At 40.9% G+C, this 16,311-nt stretch overlaps 2 protein-coding genes across 2 annotated transcripts; one reads left to right on the forward strand and one right to left on the reverse strand.

The window, feature by feature from the left end:
• Positions 1 to 1,343: 1,343 nt before the first annotated feature.
• On the forward strand, positions 1,344 to 1,784 carry LOC132033706 (uncharacterized). Its single transcript, XM_059423756.1, has one exon. The coding sequence runs from the start codon at positions 1,344 to 1,346 to the stop codon at positions 1,782 to 1,784; it is 441 nt and encodes a 146-aa protein (XP_059279739.1).
• Positions 1,785 to 14,987: 13,203 nt separating this feature from the next.
• On the reverse strand, positions 14,988 to 15,801 carry LOC132033715 (uncharacterized). The gene is made up of 3 exons (XM_059423763.1): positions 15,592 to 15,801; positions 15,367 to 15,504; positions 14,988 to 15,182 (listed from the first exon to the last, which is right to left on the reverse strand). The coding sequence occupies exons 1-3, from the start codon at positions 15,799 to 15,801 to the stop codon at positions 14,988 to 14,990; spliced, it is 543 nt and encodes a 180-aa protein (XP_059279746.1).
• Between the last annotated feature and the right edge of the window lie 510 nt (positions 15,802 to 16,311).

A 16,311-nucleotide genomic window follows, 5' to 3' on the forward strand; every position in this document is an offset into this window, starting at 1 on the left:
TGGCATTTGTCTAGAAACCACATGTCTCAGTAAGGAATCATAATTTGACCATTTGTGAGTGGCGTCTATGTTATATCATTGTTAGCAAACTTTTAGTTCGAGTCGTAAAACATCACGACGAGACAGCTTAGTCGATAGGAGACTGACACTCGGCCTTTTTAATGTACACACAGTGATTTCAGTTATATTGGTGAGTATAGAGATTTCCTAGTTAAAAATAAAGTATAATCAATAAAGTTCAAGGCCTATTCGGACAATTTCGATTATGAAATACTTTGAAATGCTTATTGTTTCATAAATGTATTTGTGAATTGTTTATGACATCTTGCTTATTATGCAAACTCATGCTTTCTACGGTCTCGCTCTACCCCTAATTATAGGAAAGAGTCTATTTCACTTATTGAGTGAAAATAGGTTGTACCTTATCCTGGCTCTCTGGCATGATTATTCTTTTATGCTTTCAAATTCACGAGTTCACGAAATTGACGCTACGAGCTAGGCTTCCTATATCGCTTATATATATATATATATATATATATATATATATATATATATATATATATATATATATATATATATATATATATATAATCAGTGAGCCCCCACTTCTATCATCAATGGGTGCTAGTCTTAGATTATTGGATTACGAAGGAGGTTCACATACAGGCCAAGGCCCAACACACGCTGGCCCACCGGATTAGCCTAGTCCATTTTATCACTTGATATATTTATAATGTAGTCACATTTGCATCGTTTACCATTGTATATATAGTTAGTGCACATGTAATTTCAGACAAATTTTTCATTCTTTCTCAATAAAAGAAGTCATTGCGCAGCTACTTTCTCTCTCTAAATGTTCATCTACGAATTCATTCTAGGGTTGATAGATCGATGAAATCAACCAATTTTCTGTATTTTCTTCCGCAAATTCACATGGTATCAGAGCGTATCCTGCTCGTCTATGTTTAGATCGAAGTAATTTCAAAACAAAAAATTGTGTTCTTCATTTGTTCTTGCGGTTCAAGTTTTTCGATCGATTTTTCTCTCAAATTGAGGATTATTTCTACATCGCGACACCTAGGTTTTGCTCATGGTAACATTACACACCGAATCAAGTGCAAATTGTTAGATTTGGTTGAGTTTGACAAATTAGGGTTTCGTCAAATTGGGGATTTTGTAGAATTGTGGTTACTGCTCACGTTCCTTTGTACTTGCAGTGATGTTTTGTGATTCTTCGACTCCGGTGACATCTCTCTACTCGATCACATACTTGTTCTATCACATGCTTGTTTGACTATTTTGATTGGTAATTTGTTGCATAGAATCGCGATTATTGTTTTAGTATGACGACTGAATCCAATAGTACTTCTGAGACAGTAGGTAGTACTTCGAATACCTTAGATCCCTTCCATCCTTTGTACCTTCATCCCTCAGACACACCGAGAAGTTTGTTAGTTTCAATTCCCTTCTCCGGTGAGGGTTGTGGAGAATGGAAGGAAGGTATGATTATTTCTCTGTCCGCTAAGAACAAAATTCAGATAATTGATGGATCATTTACTCAACCTGCTGCTAATTCCCCTCTCCTTCCACACTGGTTGAGATGCAATAATAGGGTGAAGGCTTGGATTATGAATGCTTTGACCAAAGACATAGCAAAAACCATTCTATATTACAAAACTGCTAAGGAGGCTTGGGATAACTTAGCTGATAGGTATGGTGTAGCTAACATGTCTCAGTATTACACTTTACAAAGAGCCATATCTTCTACATTCCAAGGCTCCTAGGATATAGCCACTTATTACACCAGACTCAAGGGTCTATGGGATGAAATTCAGACCATTTCTCTGGGCAAACCTTGTGTCTGTGGGGCTATGCATGACCTTACTGAGACACAAAAACTCATCCAATTCTTGTCCGGTTTAAATGAAGCATATTTCACAGTGAAGAGCAACATCCTTATGCTCAGTCCTACTCCTAGTGTACTCTATGTTAGTCAGAGATGAGAAACAAAGGGAGATCAATCCTGGCAAAGGTGTTTTCTCCCCAGACTCTTCCTCGTTCAGTGCTTCCACCTCAGGCAAGGGTGGTTTGACTGGTTATCCCAACTATGCTCCTAGTACTTCTAGTTCTGGAGGTTACATTCATGCTACTTCTTCTAACTATAATCAGGCTTCTTCTTCCAATATTTCTTTAGTTGGGAACACTAATCATGCCTCATCATCTTCCTCTACATCAAACTATCCTAGAAACTACACCCAGAGGGTTTCGTTTGATCAGAGGAACAACAAGTCTGCTTTTATATGCAAGTATTATAAGAAATCTGGACATACTATGGACAAGTGTTACAGATTACATGGGTTTCCACCTGAGTTTAAGTTCAATAAGAACAAGTGGTCTGTGTCTTGTGCACAAGTTGAAGCTCCATCTGATCCTTTCCACGGAGACCTTAATTCTATTCCACCACATGGATTCTCCAAGGAGCAGTATGATCATCTGCTGACCATGTTCAATCAGCTTCAGTTTCCATCAGATTCCCAAGCTCATGCTAGCTTTGTAGGTTGGTATAACAATCCTATAAGTAGGTTACATGGCTTTATGGTTTGCAATGCTACTCATAGTGCAACTAGTTCCTGGATATTAGATTCAGGGGCTACTAACCACATGACACCCACAAACACTTACTTCACAACATTCAATCCCTTATTACCCCATCCTTGGTCACTCTACCTAATGGATACAAAGTCAAGGTCACCTGTTTCGGGTCTCTATCACTATTTCCTGATATCATTCTCACTAATGTGCTCTTGGTTCCCTCATTTCATTTTAATTTGATCTCCATTCATCATATTTTAACTCAGTTATCTTATTCTGCCTTATTTACAACTGTGTCATGTCTTCTACAGGGCCCTTCTCTGAAGAGGCCAGTGGAGCTTGGCAAGGTTGAGCATGGATGTTATATACTGCAGTTGCCACTCAGTCAAATCAGTACTACTTGTTCTCCATCTGTTGTTCCTGTTAACTCGTCTACTGTTTTTCCTATTTCCAGTTCTTCTTCGGTTAATGTTTCTGATTGTTCAATTTTTCCTATTAGTGATTGTAATCATTCATCCATGAATAAGATTGATATATTGTGGCATCAACGGTTAGGGCATATGCCTTTTGTTAAAATGCTTATAATTCCTTTTTTCTCTACTTGTAAAGCATCCTCCAAATAGTCCTTCACTTGTCCTATTTGCCCTATGGCTAGGCAACAAAGATTGCCATTTCCAGATAGCACCACCATCTCCCTGAACCCTTTTACCTTATCCATGTTGATCTATGGGGTCCATATCACACTACCACTTACAATAATTTCAAACACTTCTTAACTATTGTGGATGACCATAGCAGGTGTACATGGACCCATCTTCTTTCCTGCAAAAGCAATGCTTTTTCCATCATCAAAGGTTTCCTTGCATTAGTTAAAACTCAATTCAATGCCTCTGTTAAATACATCAGAACTGATAATGCTTTTGAACTAGGCTCTTCCACCGCTCATTCTGAATTTCTTGTTAATGCTGGGATTATTCATCAAACCTCCTGCCCATATACTCCACAACAAAATGGAGTAGTGGAAAGGAAGCATAAACATATGTTAGAAACTGCCAGAGCCTTACTTTTTCAATCAAAACTTCCTACTAAATTCTGGGGGGAATGTATCCTTACTGCAACCTATTTGATCAATAGGTTTCCCTCCAGTGTTTTTTCTAACAAAACTCCTTATGAAGTTCTTCATAGCCATTGTCCCATATATTCTCATTTAAAATCTTTTGGCTGCTTAGCCTATGCCACCGTTCCTCATCCATACAGAGATAAATTACAACCTCGAGCTATTCCTTTTCTATTTTTGGGTTATAGTTTAGGTAAGAAGGGATACAAACTGTATAATCTTCTCAAACATACCATTTTCTACTCAAGGGATGTTTCCTTTTATGAACACATCTTCCCCTCTACTTCTTCCACTTCCAAATACTTTCTTCCTTCTGCTCCCTCTACTTTCTATGATCCCATTTTTACTTCTCCCTCTCTTTCCAGTCCTACCTCTTCTTTTGAATACTCTTACACCTCTGTCCCTTCTTCTCCTCCAGTTTCTTCTTCTGTCACATCTTCTCCAGCTCCACCTTCCACTTCTTCTCCTTCTGTGGATGCACCTACTTCCCCAAGTGTCCCTCCTTCTCTTTCTATTCCTACTCCTACTCCTACTCCTGTCCCACCTAGACAGTCCTCTAGACTGCATTCTCTTCCTTCTCACCTCAAAGATTACATTTGTTACTCTGTTCCTCTTACACCTTCTCTCTCTGAGTCCTGCAAACCTGTAGAACCTATGTACTATCACCAGGCTGTTTCCAATCCTGCTTGGCAGACAACCATGATGCAGGAGTTTCAGGCTCTTGATGGTAACCATACTTGGGATATTATTCCCTTACCACCCCGTAAAAAGGTCATTCCTTGCAAGTGGGTATACAAAATCAAACTCAAATAAGATGGTACCATTGAGAGATACAAGGCCAGATTGGTCATTAGGGATGATATTCAAAAGGCTGGGATTGACTATAATGAAACCTTCTCCCCTATTGTCAAGTTCACCACCATCAAGTGTCTTCTTGCCCTTGCAGCCAAGTTTTCTTGGACTATGTACCAGCTTGATGTTAATAATGCATTTTTGCATGGGGATTTAGATAAGGAGGTCTATATGAAACCACCTCTTAGTATTACTCTGTCATCTTCCTTTAGCACATCTAAGAATCTAGTTTGTAGATTAAGAAAGTCCCTCTATGGCCTCAAACCAGCCTCTAGACAGTGGTTTGCCAAGTTGTCTTCTGCCTTGTTGTCCAGAGGATATCTTGCCAGTTTCAATGATTATTCTCTTTTCACCAAGGTTGTCTCTGGTTCTATTGTCATCATTGCTGTCTATGTCGATGACATTTTATTGGCTGGCAATGATCTAGTGGAAATGAATTCTCTCAAATCTTATTTGGATGATGCCTTCAAAATCAAAGACCTGGGTGACATTCATTATTTTCTAGGCTTAGAAGTCACCAGAACTGATCAGGGTTTTCTGGTCAATCAACACAAGTTCACTAGGGAACTGTTGGCTGAGTTCATTTCTTCCTCTGTGTCTCTTGTGGTGGCACCTTTGGATTTGACTAACAAACTTACTCCTGAATCTGGTGACTTGCTGCCTGATCCCACCATTTATCGAAGGTTAGTGGGCAAGCTTAATTTCCTCCAGCACACCAGGCCTGATCTCTCCTTCTCAGTGCAACATCTCAGCCAATTTCTGAATGCTCCAAGGTCATCTCATTATCTAGTTGCTCTGCATGTTCTCCGATATCTGGTTAAGGATCCTGACAGGGGTATTCTCCTAAATGCTTCTTCTGATTTGTCTCTATTGGCCTATTCAGACTCTGATTGGCCAACCTGCCCTTCATCAAGAAGGTCTGTCACTGGTTACTTCATTACTCTGGGTGGCAGCCCTGTGTCATGGAAGGCCAAGAAACAACCCATTGTGTCTTTATCCTCAGCCGAAGCTGAGTATAGAGCCTTGAGGAAAACTATTGCTGAGATAGTTTGGCTTGTCAGATTACTTCATGATTTTGGTGTCTCTGTCTCTACTGCTGTTCCGGTATATTGTGATAATCAGGCTGCCCTCAGCATTGCCAAGAATCCTGTGGCACATGAGCGGACTAAGCACATTGAACTTGACAGCCATTTTGTCAGGGAGAAGCTTGCTTCTGGTCATATATCTTTGCACTATATTTCTACCCATCACCAGCTTGCTGACATTTTTACTAAGACTCTCACAGGTGCTCATCATCACTCTGTTTTGTCCAAGCTTGGTGTTCTATCGCCCTCCAGCTTGAGGGGGGGTATTGGATTACAAGAAAGAGGTTCACATACAGGCCAAGGCCCAACACACGCTGGCCCACCGGATTAGCCTAGTCCATTTTATCACTTGATATATTTATAATGTAGTCACATTTGCATAGTTTACCACTTTTATCCAATTGTATATATAGTTAGTGCACATGTAATTTCAGACAAATTTTTTATTCTTTCTCAATAAAAGTAAATATCATTGCGCAAATTACTTTCTCTCTCTAAATGTTCATCTACGAATTCATTCTAGGGTTAATAGATCGATGAAATCAACCAATTTTCTGTATTTTCTTCGGCAAATTCACATAGATCTTATTTTTTAGAGCCGGATTATGTCTCGTACCTTTATACTCTCCTGAAAGTCTTTAGAGAGTTTATAGTATGCAATGAGTGAAGTATATTTTTTTACATGGGATTCTATACCTTCTGTGTCTCATGTGTATGCTATATGTATATGTTATGTTATGTTTTCGCACTGTTAGTTTGGATACATAGCCATGCTTATTGATCATATTCAAATTGGCCCCTATGCTAACGAGGATTTTCAAGCAAACATCAAATCATGGGAGTGCTCCGAAAAGTCAAACTACAAGCTTGAATGCAGTTGAAGATCTTTAAACCGTACATGGACAGTGATGCCTATTGCTCCCAAACACACACGCAAGTATACGTGGTCGTACAAGTAATATAGACTGTTAAGTTCAGATTTCGATCCCACAGAGACTTAGATTCTACCGTTAAACCGATTCAAATTCGAATGAAACTATTCAAGAAAGTCAAAATCAAGATGTTTGTTGTATTAAACTAAACCGAAAAGTAAACAATTTGTGATGGGTGTTTTTGGATCGAGACTATTTTGACAAAGACTGTAAGATTTATCAGATTAGAGAAAGATCTAGGGTCATGGCTTTAAGCAAACCAGTTGATCTTCGGACAATTCCACCTATTTTATTTCCTGGGTTACTAGTTGGCGGGTTAACTATAACTCTATGATATTCTCTCGAACTACTTACAAGCCTATAGATGTTACTGTAACGCCTATATCTCTATGGTCATCAGAGGTAATAAGAACGCATTTAATTCTCCGTATTCAACTAAGTAGAGCTAAAGGGTATATCTCTATCCTCAGTAGCTAAACGATTAAATCGAACAAACTCTATTTATTCTTATTACGTATGTGAACTCCTTTCTCAAGTCCAATTCACGCACCACAGATAGTGTCTAACTATTGGCCGTATAATCAAACAATTAAGATCAAGAATAAATAAGCAACCCAAAATATGAAAATTTAATTGATAGAAATAGTCACCAAACCAACTATCATGTCTTTCGTCACAACCCTAGAATTGAGAAGTTTAGCTACTCATTTCTTAATGAACAACAAGATTTCATGAATAATCTAGGGTTAGAAAGATGAAATTGAAATAAAAATCTAGAGATAAGGTAATATGACGGCTTACAAGTCTTGGAATAACCCCAACACGTCAATAATAATGAATAAAATATCTATTTATAGTTTAGGGTTGTTAACCAAATAAAAGGGTCCTAATCCTACTTAAAATCGGACAAAACTTGGGCACTCCCGCGTTCGCCACGCGTCGCGGGTCCAACGCGGGGTCTTCAGTGAATTCAGCCCCTATTTGTGCTAAGCCCGCGACGCGGGCCTGACACCTGATTGAGAAGTTCTGCAGCTTGACACTTCCGTTATGGACCCGCGACGCGGGCCTGGCACCTGAGTTCCAACTCGTGTTACATCCGCGACGCGGGTGTGGCACATTTTTGCTCAATCCTTCCAGAAATTCACCTAAGTGTCACAAGCTTCTCTCGTTCACTCGTGTACATAAGACCACCTCCAGAATCAACCAAAACTACTCGGTTTCCCGTCGTTTGTCTTCATCGTACCTAGACACATGAAATATAGCGACATAAGCTCAAATACGATGATTTCATCATATATTAGGCGATAAAAGTCTTAAGAATGGGAAGTAAAATGACACGAAACATGATATTTGTGCCAAATATCACCACCCCCACTTAGACTTTGCTCGCCCTCGAGCAATCACGAACCAACACCAGACTGCATTTCTCATTTAACTCATTCAAACAGGTCTGCAACGGGATTCGGCTAGTATGGCTATCTTAAAGGAAAGAATTCAACACCAAAACAATTAGCCAAGTTACGAAAGCCATGCCAAAGATTTAAAACCTCATTTTTAACACCAACGACCATTTTCCTGAAAAACACGTCACTTTTAAAAACCATTGACCCACCGACACCACTTTAAAGCATGTAAACATTCTTATGACCAAGAAATCAACACTTCACCACTCTATTGCTAATTATGGGCCCTTACCAAAAGAAAGTAGTCTATATCTCTCAAGAATCACATATGCTTAAATCCATGGACATCATATCGATAATTACGCTCACTCTCACAAAGAATATCACACGCAAAGTACGATGTACCATAGGCTTGCCCGTAGTGTAACCACTTCACTAATACAAGTAAGACGAACCTAGAATCAAGTAGGACTTCGAGGGTTGTAATGTAGGCTAAGGGACGGGTAGGAATTATTTGGATAATAGTGACTATCCTCCCTAAGCACTTTAATACATATACTTCTATCATTATTGCACGACTTCTTCATTAGCCCTTATTCAACATCAACCAACCTTTAAATTTCTCCCAATTCACTCATTTTTCTTTGTTTTAAGCACTATTCTTTCAACAGTGGCACAAGTTAGAAGGGAATTTTTTTTTTCATTCATTCCCCACCAACAAGTGAATTGGTTCTTTTCATTCGGTGCTCCATTAGTCATCCTAGATTTCAATTAACAACCACTTCCCCTTTTTCACTCACATCCCAACTCCCATTTTATATGCAAATGATTAAAGTGCTCATAGAGTATTTGGATAAAAAATCGCGTTTTATAGAACGAAGGGGTACAGGCTAATTAACTGCTATCAAAGAAAAGGCTAAAGGCTCAAAAAGGTTAACTAGGGTACTATTTACAAGTTGGTAGGATAAACATTTTAGGCTTTTTAGTGACTAATCAAAGAAACGCCTCTATCATTTTCTAGGCTTAATCGAACTTCATTTCGCTTCGCGAACACACAAGGCAAGTTCTAGACGTCAATACCAAACATGGATCAAAGTGCAAAACCTTACACAGACATGGCACACAATCAACGCAAGAGGGATCCGGTTGTCCCTCGAATCAAATAACAACAAGAATCAACAATGCCAAGTGGGTCATAACGAGTCAAACACAAAACCATTTGCAGGTGCTTTCAAGAGAAGTGATAAGAATTCAAGGCATGCTTTCACAAAAACAAATTTTTAGATCGCTCATATGCCAATACTTCACCTAACCCGTGCACCTAGCATTTGAATACCCTTATCCTAAGGACTAATTTTCCCTCAAGCAGGTTGTTATCCACCCGTCATCAGGAAAAGCCCTTTCTATGACTAAGAAGTAAAAACAAAAAAAGAAAATAGAAATCCTAATGGATGACTCATGCCACTACTGATGGCCTACTCTAAAAACAAAATCTTTTTTTTTTCAAGTAGTCCTAAACTAAAAAGAAAGACTAAACTAAAGTTAGATCCTAAAAAAAAAAAAACAAATCCTAAGGCATAAGTATCCTCTCTCTCGAGACGTACTCCCACCCCACACTTAGTTTCATGCACTGCCCTCAATGCATATGAAAAGGTAAAAATAATAGTAAGGCGAGAGATACTCCTTGGGGCCCACTAGGGCCTAATCATCCTCATTAAAGTCATCAGCCTCGCCCTCCTCAGGCTCGACTTCCATCTCAGCATCGTCATCATTCCTTTCCTCTGCTATATGTGATTCCACCTCTTCACCAGCGGCTAGGTCGGCCTCCATCAAGTCCAACGAATTCATATCCTCATCAGCCGACAGTCTGGACTCTTCACCCACAAGAGCCCGAGAGTATGGAGTGTGAGGGGCCTCAGCAAATACACCCGAGAAATCCACATCAAATTTTTTGCCCGCGCAAATTGCCATCTTGTATAGTTGGGCCAGCAAAGTGGACTGCCCTGCTCTCTCCTCGGCCGGGGTCAGCTGCTGTTTCCGGCTGAGCTCAGGTGCTTTGACATTCAAAATGTTAAAGACCTCCTCTGGGGCTTCTCTGACCCTGTCATGTGGCCTAGACAAGTTCTCATCAAGGCGAAGTATGTATGACGTGAGGGTATTGCCAAAACTCAGCCTCGGAGGTAGGGTCTCACGAACTTTCTGCATTTTTTGCAGCATCAAGTGCCCTATGTTGACGGGCTGCCCCGTCATTAAGAAGAACACAATGCACACTCTCTTTTTGAACTTCAGAAAAGTGCTCCAACAGCAAAATACGGTAGTTCAAGAGACGCAGCCACACTCTAGCTTCTTGGCAAAAATTACTCATCCGTAAGAATTTGTGGCGCCTATACTTGCCTGCATAACGGGCCCATGAAGCTCTCGAATTTGGGCAGCACAATGTCTCTCGGATGGCCTTGTATCAGGTCGTCTGATGAACTCCTCCAATGGCTCAGTTGGATAATCTGGGACCCCAAGATGTGCACACAATGTGGTCGCCGAGATCGGCACCCCTCTCTCCTCAAGTAAACACTCTTTCGCCATGTATTGTCACGATGGAACCGGATGTTAGCATAGAATTCCAATACCAAATCAATGTTGCACGGCCCTGGTGAGTCAAAGACTTTTACCCACCGCATCTCCACAATCTTGTTGTAGACATTTCGAGAACCGCGCTCGGAGTGGATGGGTTTATGGCCCGCTCGTGCATGTACCCCCGTGTGGGTTGGAATTGAGAATACCACTCCTCGCACATGTGAAAGTAGGTCTGGCTGAGGTCGCTCAGGTGGAGGACGAGGAATCGGTGCACCGAGCTGCTTACCCCCCGAAGAGGATTTTACCAATTTCCGCCCTTGTGTGGGATATGCCCGGGTTCGTTTTGTTCCTTGGGATGTGGAGGCGGCTTTTCCCTTTCCTCGTGGGTTACCCATTTTTTTCATGCAAAACAACACAATACCAAACGTGAATCAAATTCCAAAACCAAAGGGGTCGTGAAACGACCCTACACTTAATTTCTTTCTATATTTTTCAAGTTTGGAATTGTGTGGCCCCCTTTCAAGCTTTTCGGGCCTTTTTACGATTAAACACCTAAGTTGGGGTTGAACCGACCCCACACGTACTTCTAACTATGTAAACAAAAGGAAAAAAAAAAGAAGTTAACTAAGTTAGACTAGAATAAAAAAGAAAACTAAAAAAGAATAAATCAAGAGGCACTAGTTCATATGTTAGGACTTTGGGTTGGTGGTTCATGATTTTCTCAACCCAATCCAGAATTTGGTAGGCACAAATAATTTCCAACGGTTCGTATGACTATTTATTGTCATATTGCTACTCAAGACTTCACAATTACACATAAACATTCATTCGAGTATTTTTACGAACACTTTGCGGGCATAGAATTTTCCTTTTGAATTTTAAGCAACAATGGTGGGTTTAAACCCTCCCTTCTACAATGGGAGTCATCTTCTAGCCCTAAACATCAATAATCAAACAAGCAATACCAATCCCCGCCCCAATTCGCCCAAACCCATCAACCCAAGTTTTCCAACCTTTAAACATTCAAGAACAAGGGGGAAAAGACAAATTTTTGCTTACCTCTTGAAGTTTTAGAAGTTCACAAGTTCTTAAAGTGTTGTGGTTCTTGAATAGACTTTGGGGAGGGGGGAATTGAAGTATACTTATTTTTAGAGAGGGGATAGGGAGAGGGTTTTGATTTTGAGATGGAGAATGGAAATAAGAATATGGGAGGGGGCCGACCCTTTTTAACACTTAAAAAAATTTCAGAATTTTTTCCCTTATGTGCTACGCTCGCATCGCGGGCTCAACACGGAGGTATATAGTTGCAGAAAACTGTGCCTCAGGTGCTGAACCCATATCGCGAGTCTGGTACGGACCCTCCCATTCTCTGTCCATCTTACTCAGGACGCGGGTCCACCACATTTCAAACCTGGAACATGATTTTTCACGTTTTTCGCTTCTTTCCGCATCTTAGTCCCATTCCGAGTCCTGCAACATGAACAAAAGTGACATATATACATAAAACATTGTTGGGTTGCCTCCCAACTTGCGCCTTAGTTAAGGTCGTGGCACGACACTTTTTGTAATTTTTTTTTTTTTACACGCGGGTTGCCTCCCGAGAAGCGCTTGATTTAACGTCGCGGCACAACGTAGGCTTTCCTTAAGCCTCTTCTAGATCGATGGAGGATCTCGCGCGGTCAGTGCCTCCCCGTATTAATGCTTCACTCTCTGTCCGTTCACCAGGAATGTCTCATCGGAGTTGGGTTTCTTTAGCTCAACCGCTCCATCTGCGGTCACACGAACTACCTTGAATGGCCCAGATCACTTACTCTTCAGCTTTCCATAAAAAATCTTCAGCCTAGAGTTATATAGCAAGACTAACTGCCTAGGCTCAAAGTCACGAGATTGGATCCTTTTGTCATGAATTCTCTTAGTTCGCCCCTTGTATATTTTCGCGTTTTCATAAGCATGATAGCGAAATTCCTCCAACTCGTGCAACTGCAACAGTATCCTTTCTCCAGCTTGAACCATGTCTAGATTCAGCTTCTTGATCGCCCAATATGCTCTATGCTCGAGCTCAACTGGTAGATAACATGCCTTACCAAAGACGAGCTTATAGAAAGATGTGCCAATCGGAGTTTTGTAAGCTGTTTTGTATGCCCACAGAGCATCATCGAGCTTCAGTGACCAACCTTTCCTACTCACTCTCACAGTCTTCTCCAAAATCCTCTTAATTTCTCTATTCGACACCTTCACTTGACCACTCGTCTGAGGATGATAAGCAGTCGCTATCTTGTGTTTCACCCCATACTTGATCAACAATTTATCAAAGAGCCGATTGCAAAAGTGTGTACCTTGATCGCTGATAATGGCTCGAGGGGTCCCAAACCTTATAAAAATATTCTTTTTCAGAAATCTTGCCACCACACTAGTATCATTGGTGGGAAGTGCAATGGCTTCTACCCACTTTGAGACATAGTCTACACAACCAATATGTACTTATTCCCCTTGGACGGTATGAAGGGACCCATGAAGTCGATACCCCACACATCAAATAAATCAATCTCTAGGATGCCCTTCAAAGGCATTTCATGACGCTTGGAGATACTCGCACAAATTCATGAGCATCTTTGAATAGAGTAGGCCAATAGAATCCGGACTGAAGTACCTTCGCAGCTGTTCTATCACCAGCGTGATGTCCCCCATAGGGTGATGAGTGACACTTCTCAAGAATCGCGGAGACCTCTTCCTCTGGAATACACCTTCTAATTAGCTGATCTGTGCCAACCCTGTAGAGATAGGGCTCATCCCATATATAGAAACGACTATCATGCAAAATTCGCTTCTTCTTCTCGTGATTAGCACCAGGGGGGTAAACCTCACTTACTATGAAGTTCACCATGTCTGCATACCATGGCACCTCAGCTGATTGAAGAGCAAAGAGTTGTTCATCAGGAAAAGTCTCCTTAATCGCCACTGCTTCATCTACATGTTCCCGATCTTCCAATCTCGATAAGTAATCTGCTACCTGATTTTCCATGCCCTTTCGATTAAGAATCTAGATGTCAAATTCTTGCTGCAGCAACACCTAACGAATAAGGCTCGGCTTTGCAACCTTCTTCGCAAACAAATAATGAACTGTAGTGTGATCAGTATATACAATCACTTTTGTGCCCACAAGATATGATCGGAATTTGTCAAAGGCGTAAACAACCGCCAATAACTCCTTCTCTGTGACAGTATAGTTCATCCGGGTCGCATCAAGTGTCTTGTCGGCATAGTAAATAGGATGAAAAATCTTGTCCTTTTTCGACCAAGGATAGCTCTCACAAGAAAATCACTTGCATCACACAAGCAAAATCACTTGCATCACACATCAAAATAAACGGATTCATTAAACACAGACTAATCTAAAAGATTACACATTGGATAGATAATAGCTTTGATGAACACTAACCTCTGCTTCAACTCATCAAAAGCCGCAATTTTTCAATTGCTTCAATCTTCGCCTTGTCAACTTCTATTCCCTTGCTCGATATCTTTCATTAAACACATATTTCACATCTTTCTCTAAAAGTTCATTTCTTAGCACATTGGATTATATAAAAACTTAAAACAGAGAGTCATCCAGTCTTTGATGTTTTCCACCATATCGGTCGAAAATAACCATCGCATGCCTGGAGCAAGCACAAACCAAAAGGCATCCTCCACTGCAAACGTACCATACGGGACATGTGAACGTGGTCTTCTCTTAAACCTTAGGTGCAATCATGATCTGGTTGTAACCCGAATAGGTGGCAATTTTTCAATCTATCGAGCATCCGATCCATGAAGGGCAAAGGGAAGTGATCTTTTCCTTGTCAACTTCAATACATATTCCCTTGCTCGATATTCTTGTTTTCTACCACGGTTATGCCCAAGAACGATACCTCTCGCGATGGGATAAATCATGAAATGACATTTTTCCTTCATGCGGTTAAGTACCAAGTTCGTCTTCCTCTAATAAGATTTTTGCATGCAAAACGAACTACTAGTACCTCGAATATCGGCTATTGTCCACCCAATCATCAAGCACTTTAACACACGTTCAACCTACACATACACCAAGGATTATCGGTGAAAATAACCATCATGTATCGCTCTAAAGGATCAAAGCGAGGAGTAATAGCTTCAACTCAAAAGTGATCAATAGATGGTTTCGGCTACTTTGACTGAGTCTAACTCCTCAAATGGCGTGTTTGCTCGTAAACCATGAAGTGTCAAGGATTCTAATCATCTTCTCGCATCAATCATCAAGTTTTTCCCATACACCAAAGTCGTCTCCAAAGGATCTCGCGAAGCTAGAAAGTGATCTAACTTTGCATTAGTGAACGGGTTCTACCACGGAAATCATCTTCAACTCCTCTCTGTGAAGACTTGCCCTTTAAACACATCAAAAATCGCCTCTTGCCCATCAACTGTCATGGACATCTTCCCATTGGATCACAACATCAAGAGTAGACAAGAATTCTCTCCCCATGATGAGAGGAACACTCTTATCTGTCTCATAATCAAGTATCACAAAATCAACCGGCAGAATAAACGGGCCTACCTTTACAAGAACATCCTCAATAATACCATCAGGATAAGCAAGAGATCGATCAGCCAGCTGCAACGTAATAGTAGTTGGCCTAGGCTCACCCAAGCCCAACGTTCGGAACACAGAGGTGGGCCTCAAATTAATACTAGCACCCAAATCACACAATGCTAGCCCAACTTCAATGTTGTCAATAGTAATCGAAATCGTGAAACTGCCCGGATCTTTCAACTTTTGGAGGAATTTTACTCCTCACTCTAGAACTGCACTCCTCAATAAGTGCAACAGTCTCAAACTCTGCCCAACGCCTTTTGTTTGCTACCACATCTTTGATATACTTAGCATATTTTGGAACTTCTTGCAAAAGCTCCACCAAAGGTATATTGATATGTACCTATTTCAAGAGTTTGAGAAATTTCTTGCAAGCTGAATCTGCTTTCTGTTTCTGAAGCCGCTGTGGAAAAGGGGGAGGTGGCCGAACCACTTTCTCAACTGGTTGCTCTGCGATTGTCTGCTTTGGTTTAGCTCGCTTAGCAGGGATAAGTTCTGCTTCTGCTATGTTCTTTTTTTTCGGAGGCACTTCTTCAAGGTCTCTACCATTCCTCAAGGTGACTGCCTTGCACTCCTTTGGATTCTTCTTAGTATCACTAGGAAGAGCGTCCGGTGGTCTGATATTCTGCATAAGAGCCATCTACCCCATCTGACGCTCAAGCTCGTGAATAGATTTCTGCATCTCACTTTGAACTTTCTGATTCTGGTGCTGCGTTACTTGATTTTGAGCTATGAGCTGCTTCATCATCTCTTCCAAATTGCTCGCTGGCTGAGCTTAAGGTTGCTAATAATTGTTCGACTTGTGGAAGTCCTGCTTCCCGAATGGAGTGTTGTAATTATTTCCATAATAGTTTTCCCGATTTCTAATACCGCGGTTCTGCTACCCTACAAAACAAACAGACTCTGGATTCAATGGGCAATTGTTAGAATCATGAGGCTCACCACAACTTACACACATGCCGCCCGCCGAATATGTTGGATCGGTTGAATCTCGCCGAGCTTTGAGGAAACGCCCTCATCATAACATTAATAAGAGCACTTATATCAGCTCGAATAGCTGCAATATCATCAACTTGAAAAACCCCAGCAACTTTCTGTGGTAACCTCCGGCTAGTCTCATGATACTCATGATGAGCCTCCGACATCATCT

This window comes from Lycium ferocissimum, chromosome 10, assembly GCF_029784015.1.
Source record: "Lycium ferocissimum isolate CSIRO_LF1 chromosome 10, AGI_CSIRO_Lferr_CH_V1, whole genome shotgun sequence".
Lineage (NCBI taxonomy): Eukaryota > Viridiplantae > Streptophyta > Magnoliopsida > Solanales > Solanaceae > Lycium > Lycium ferocissimum.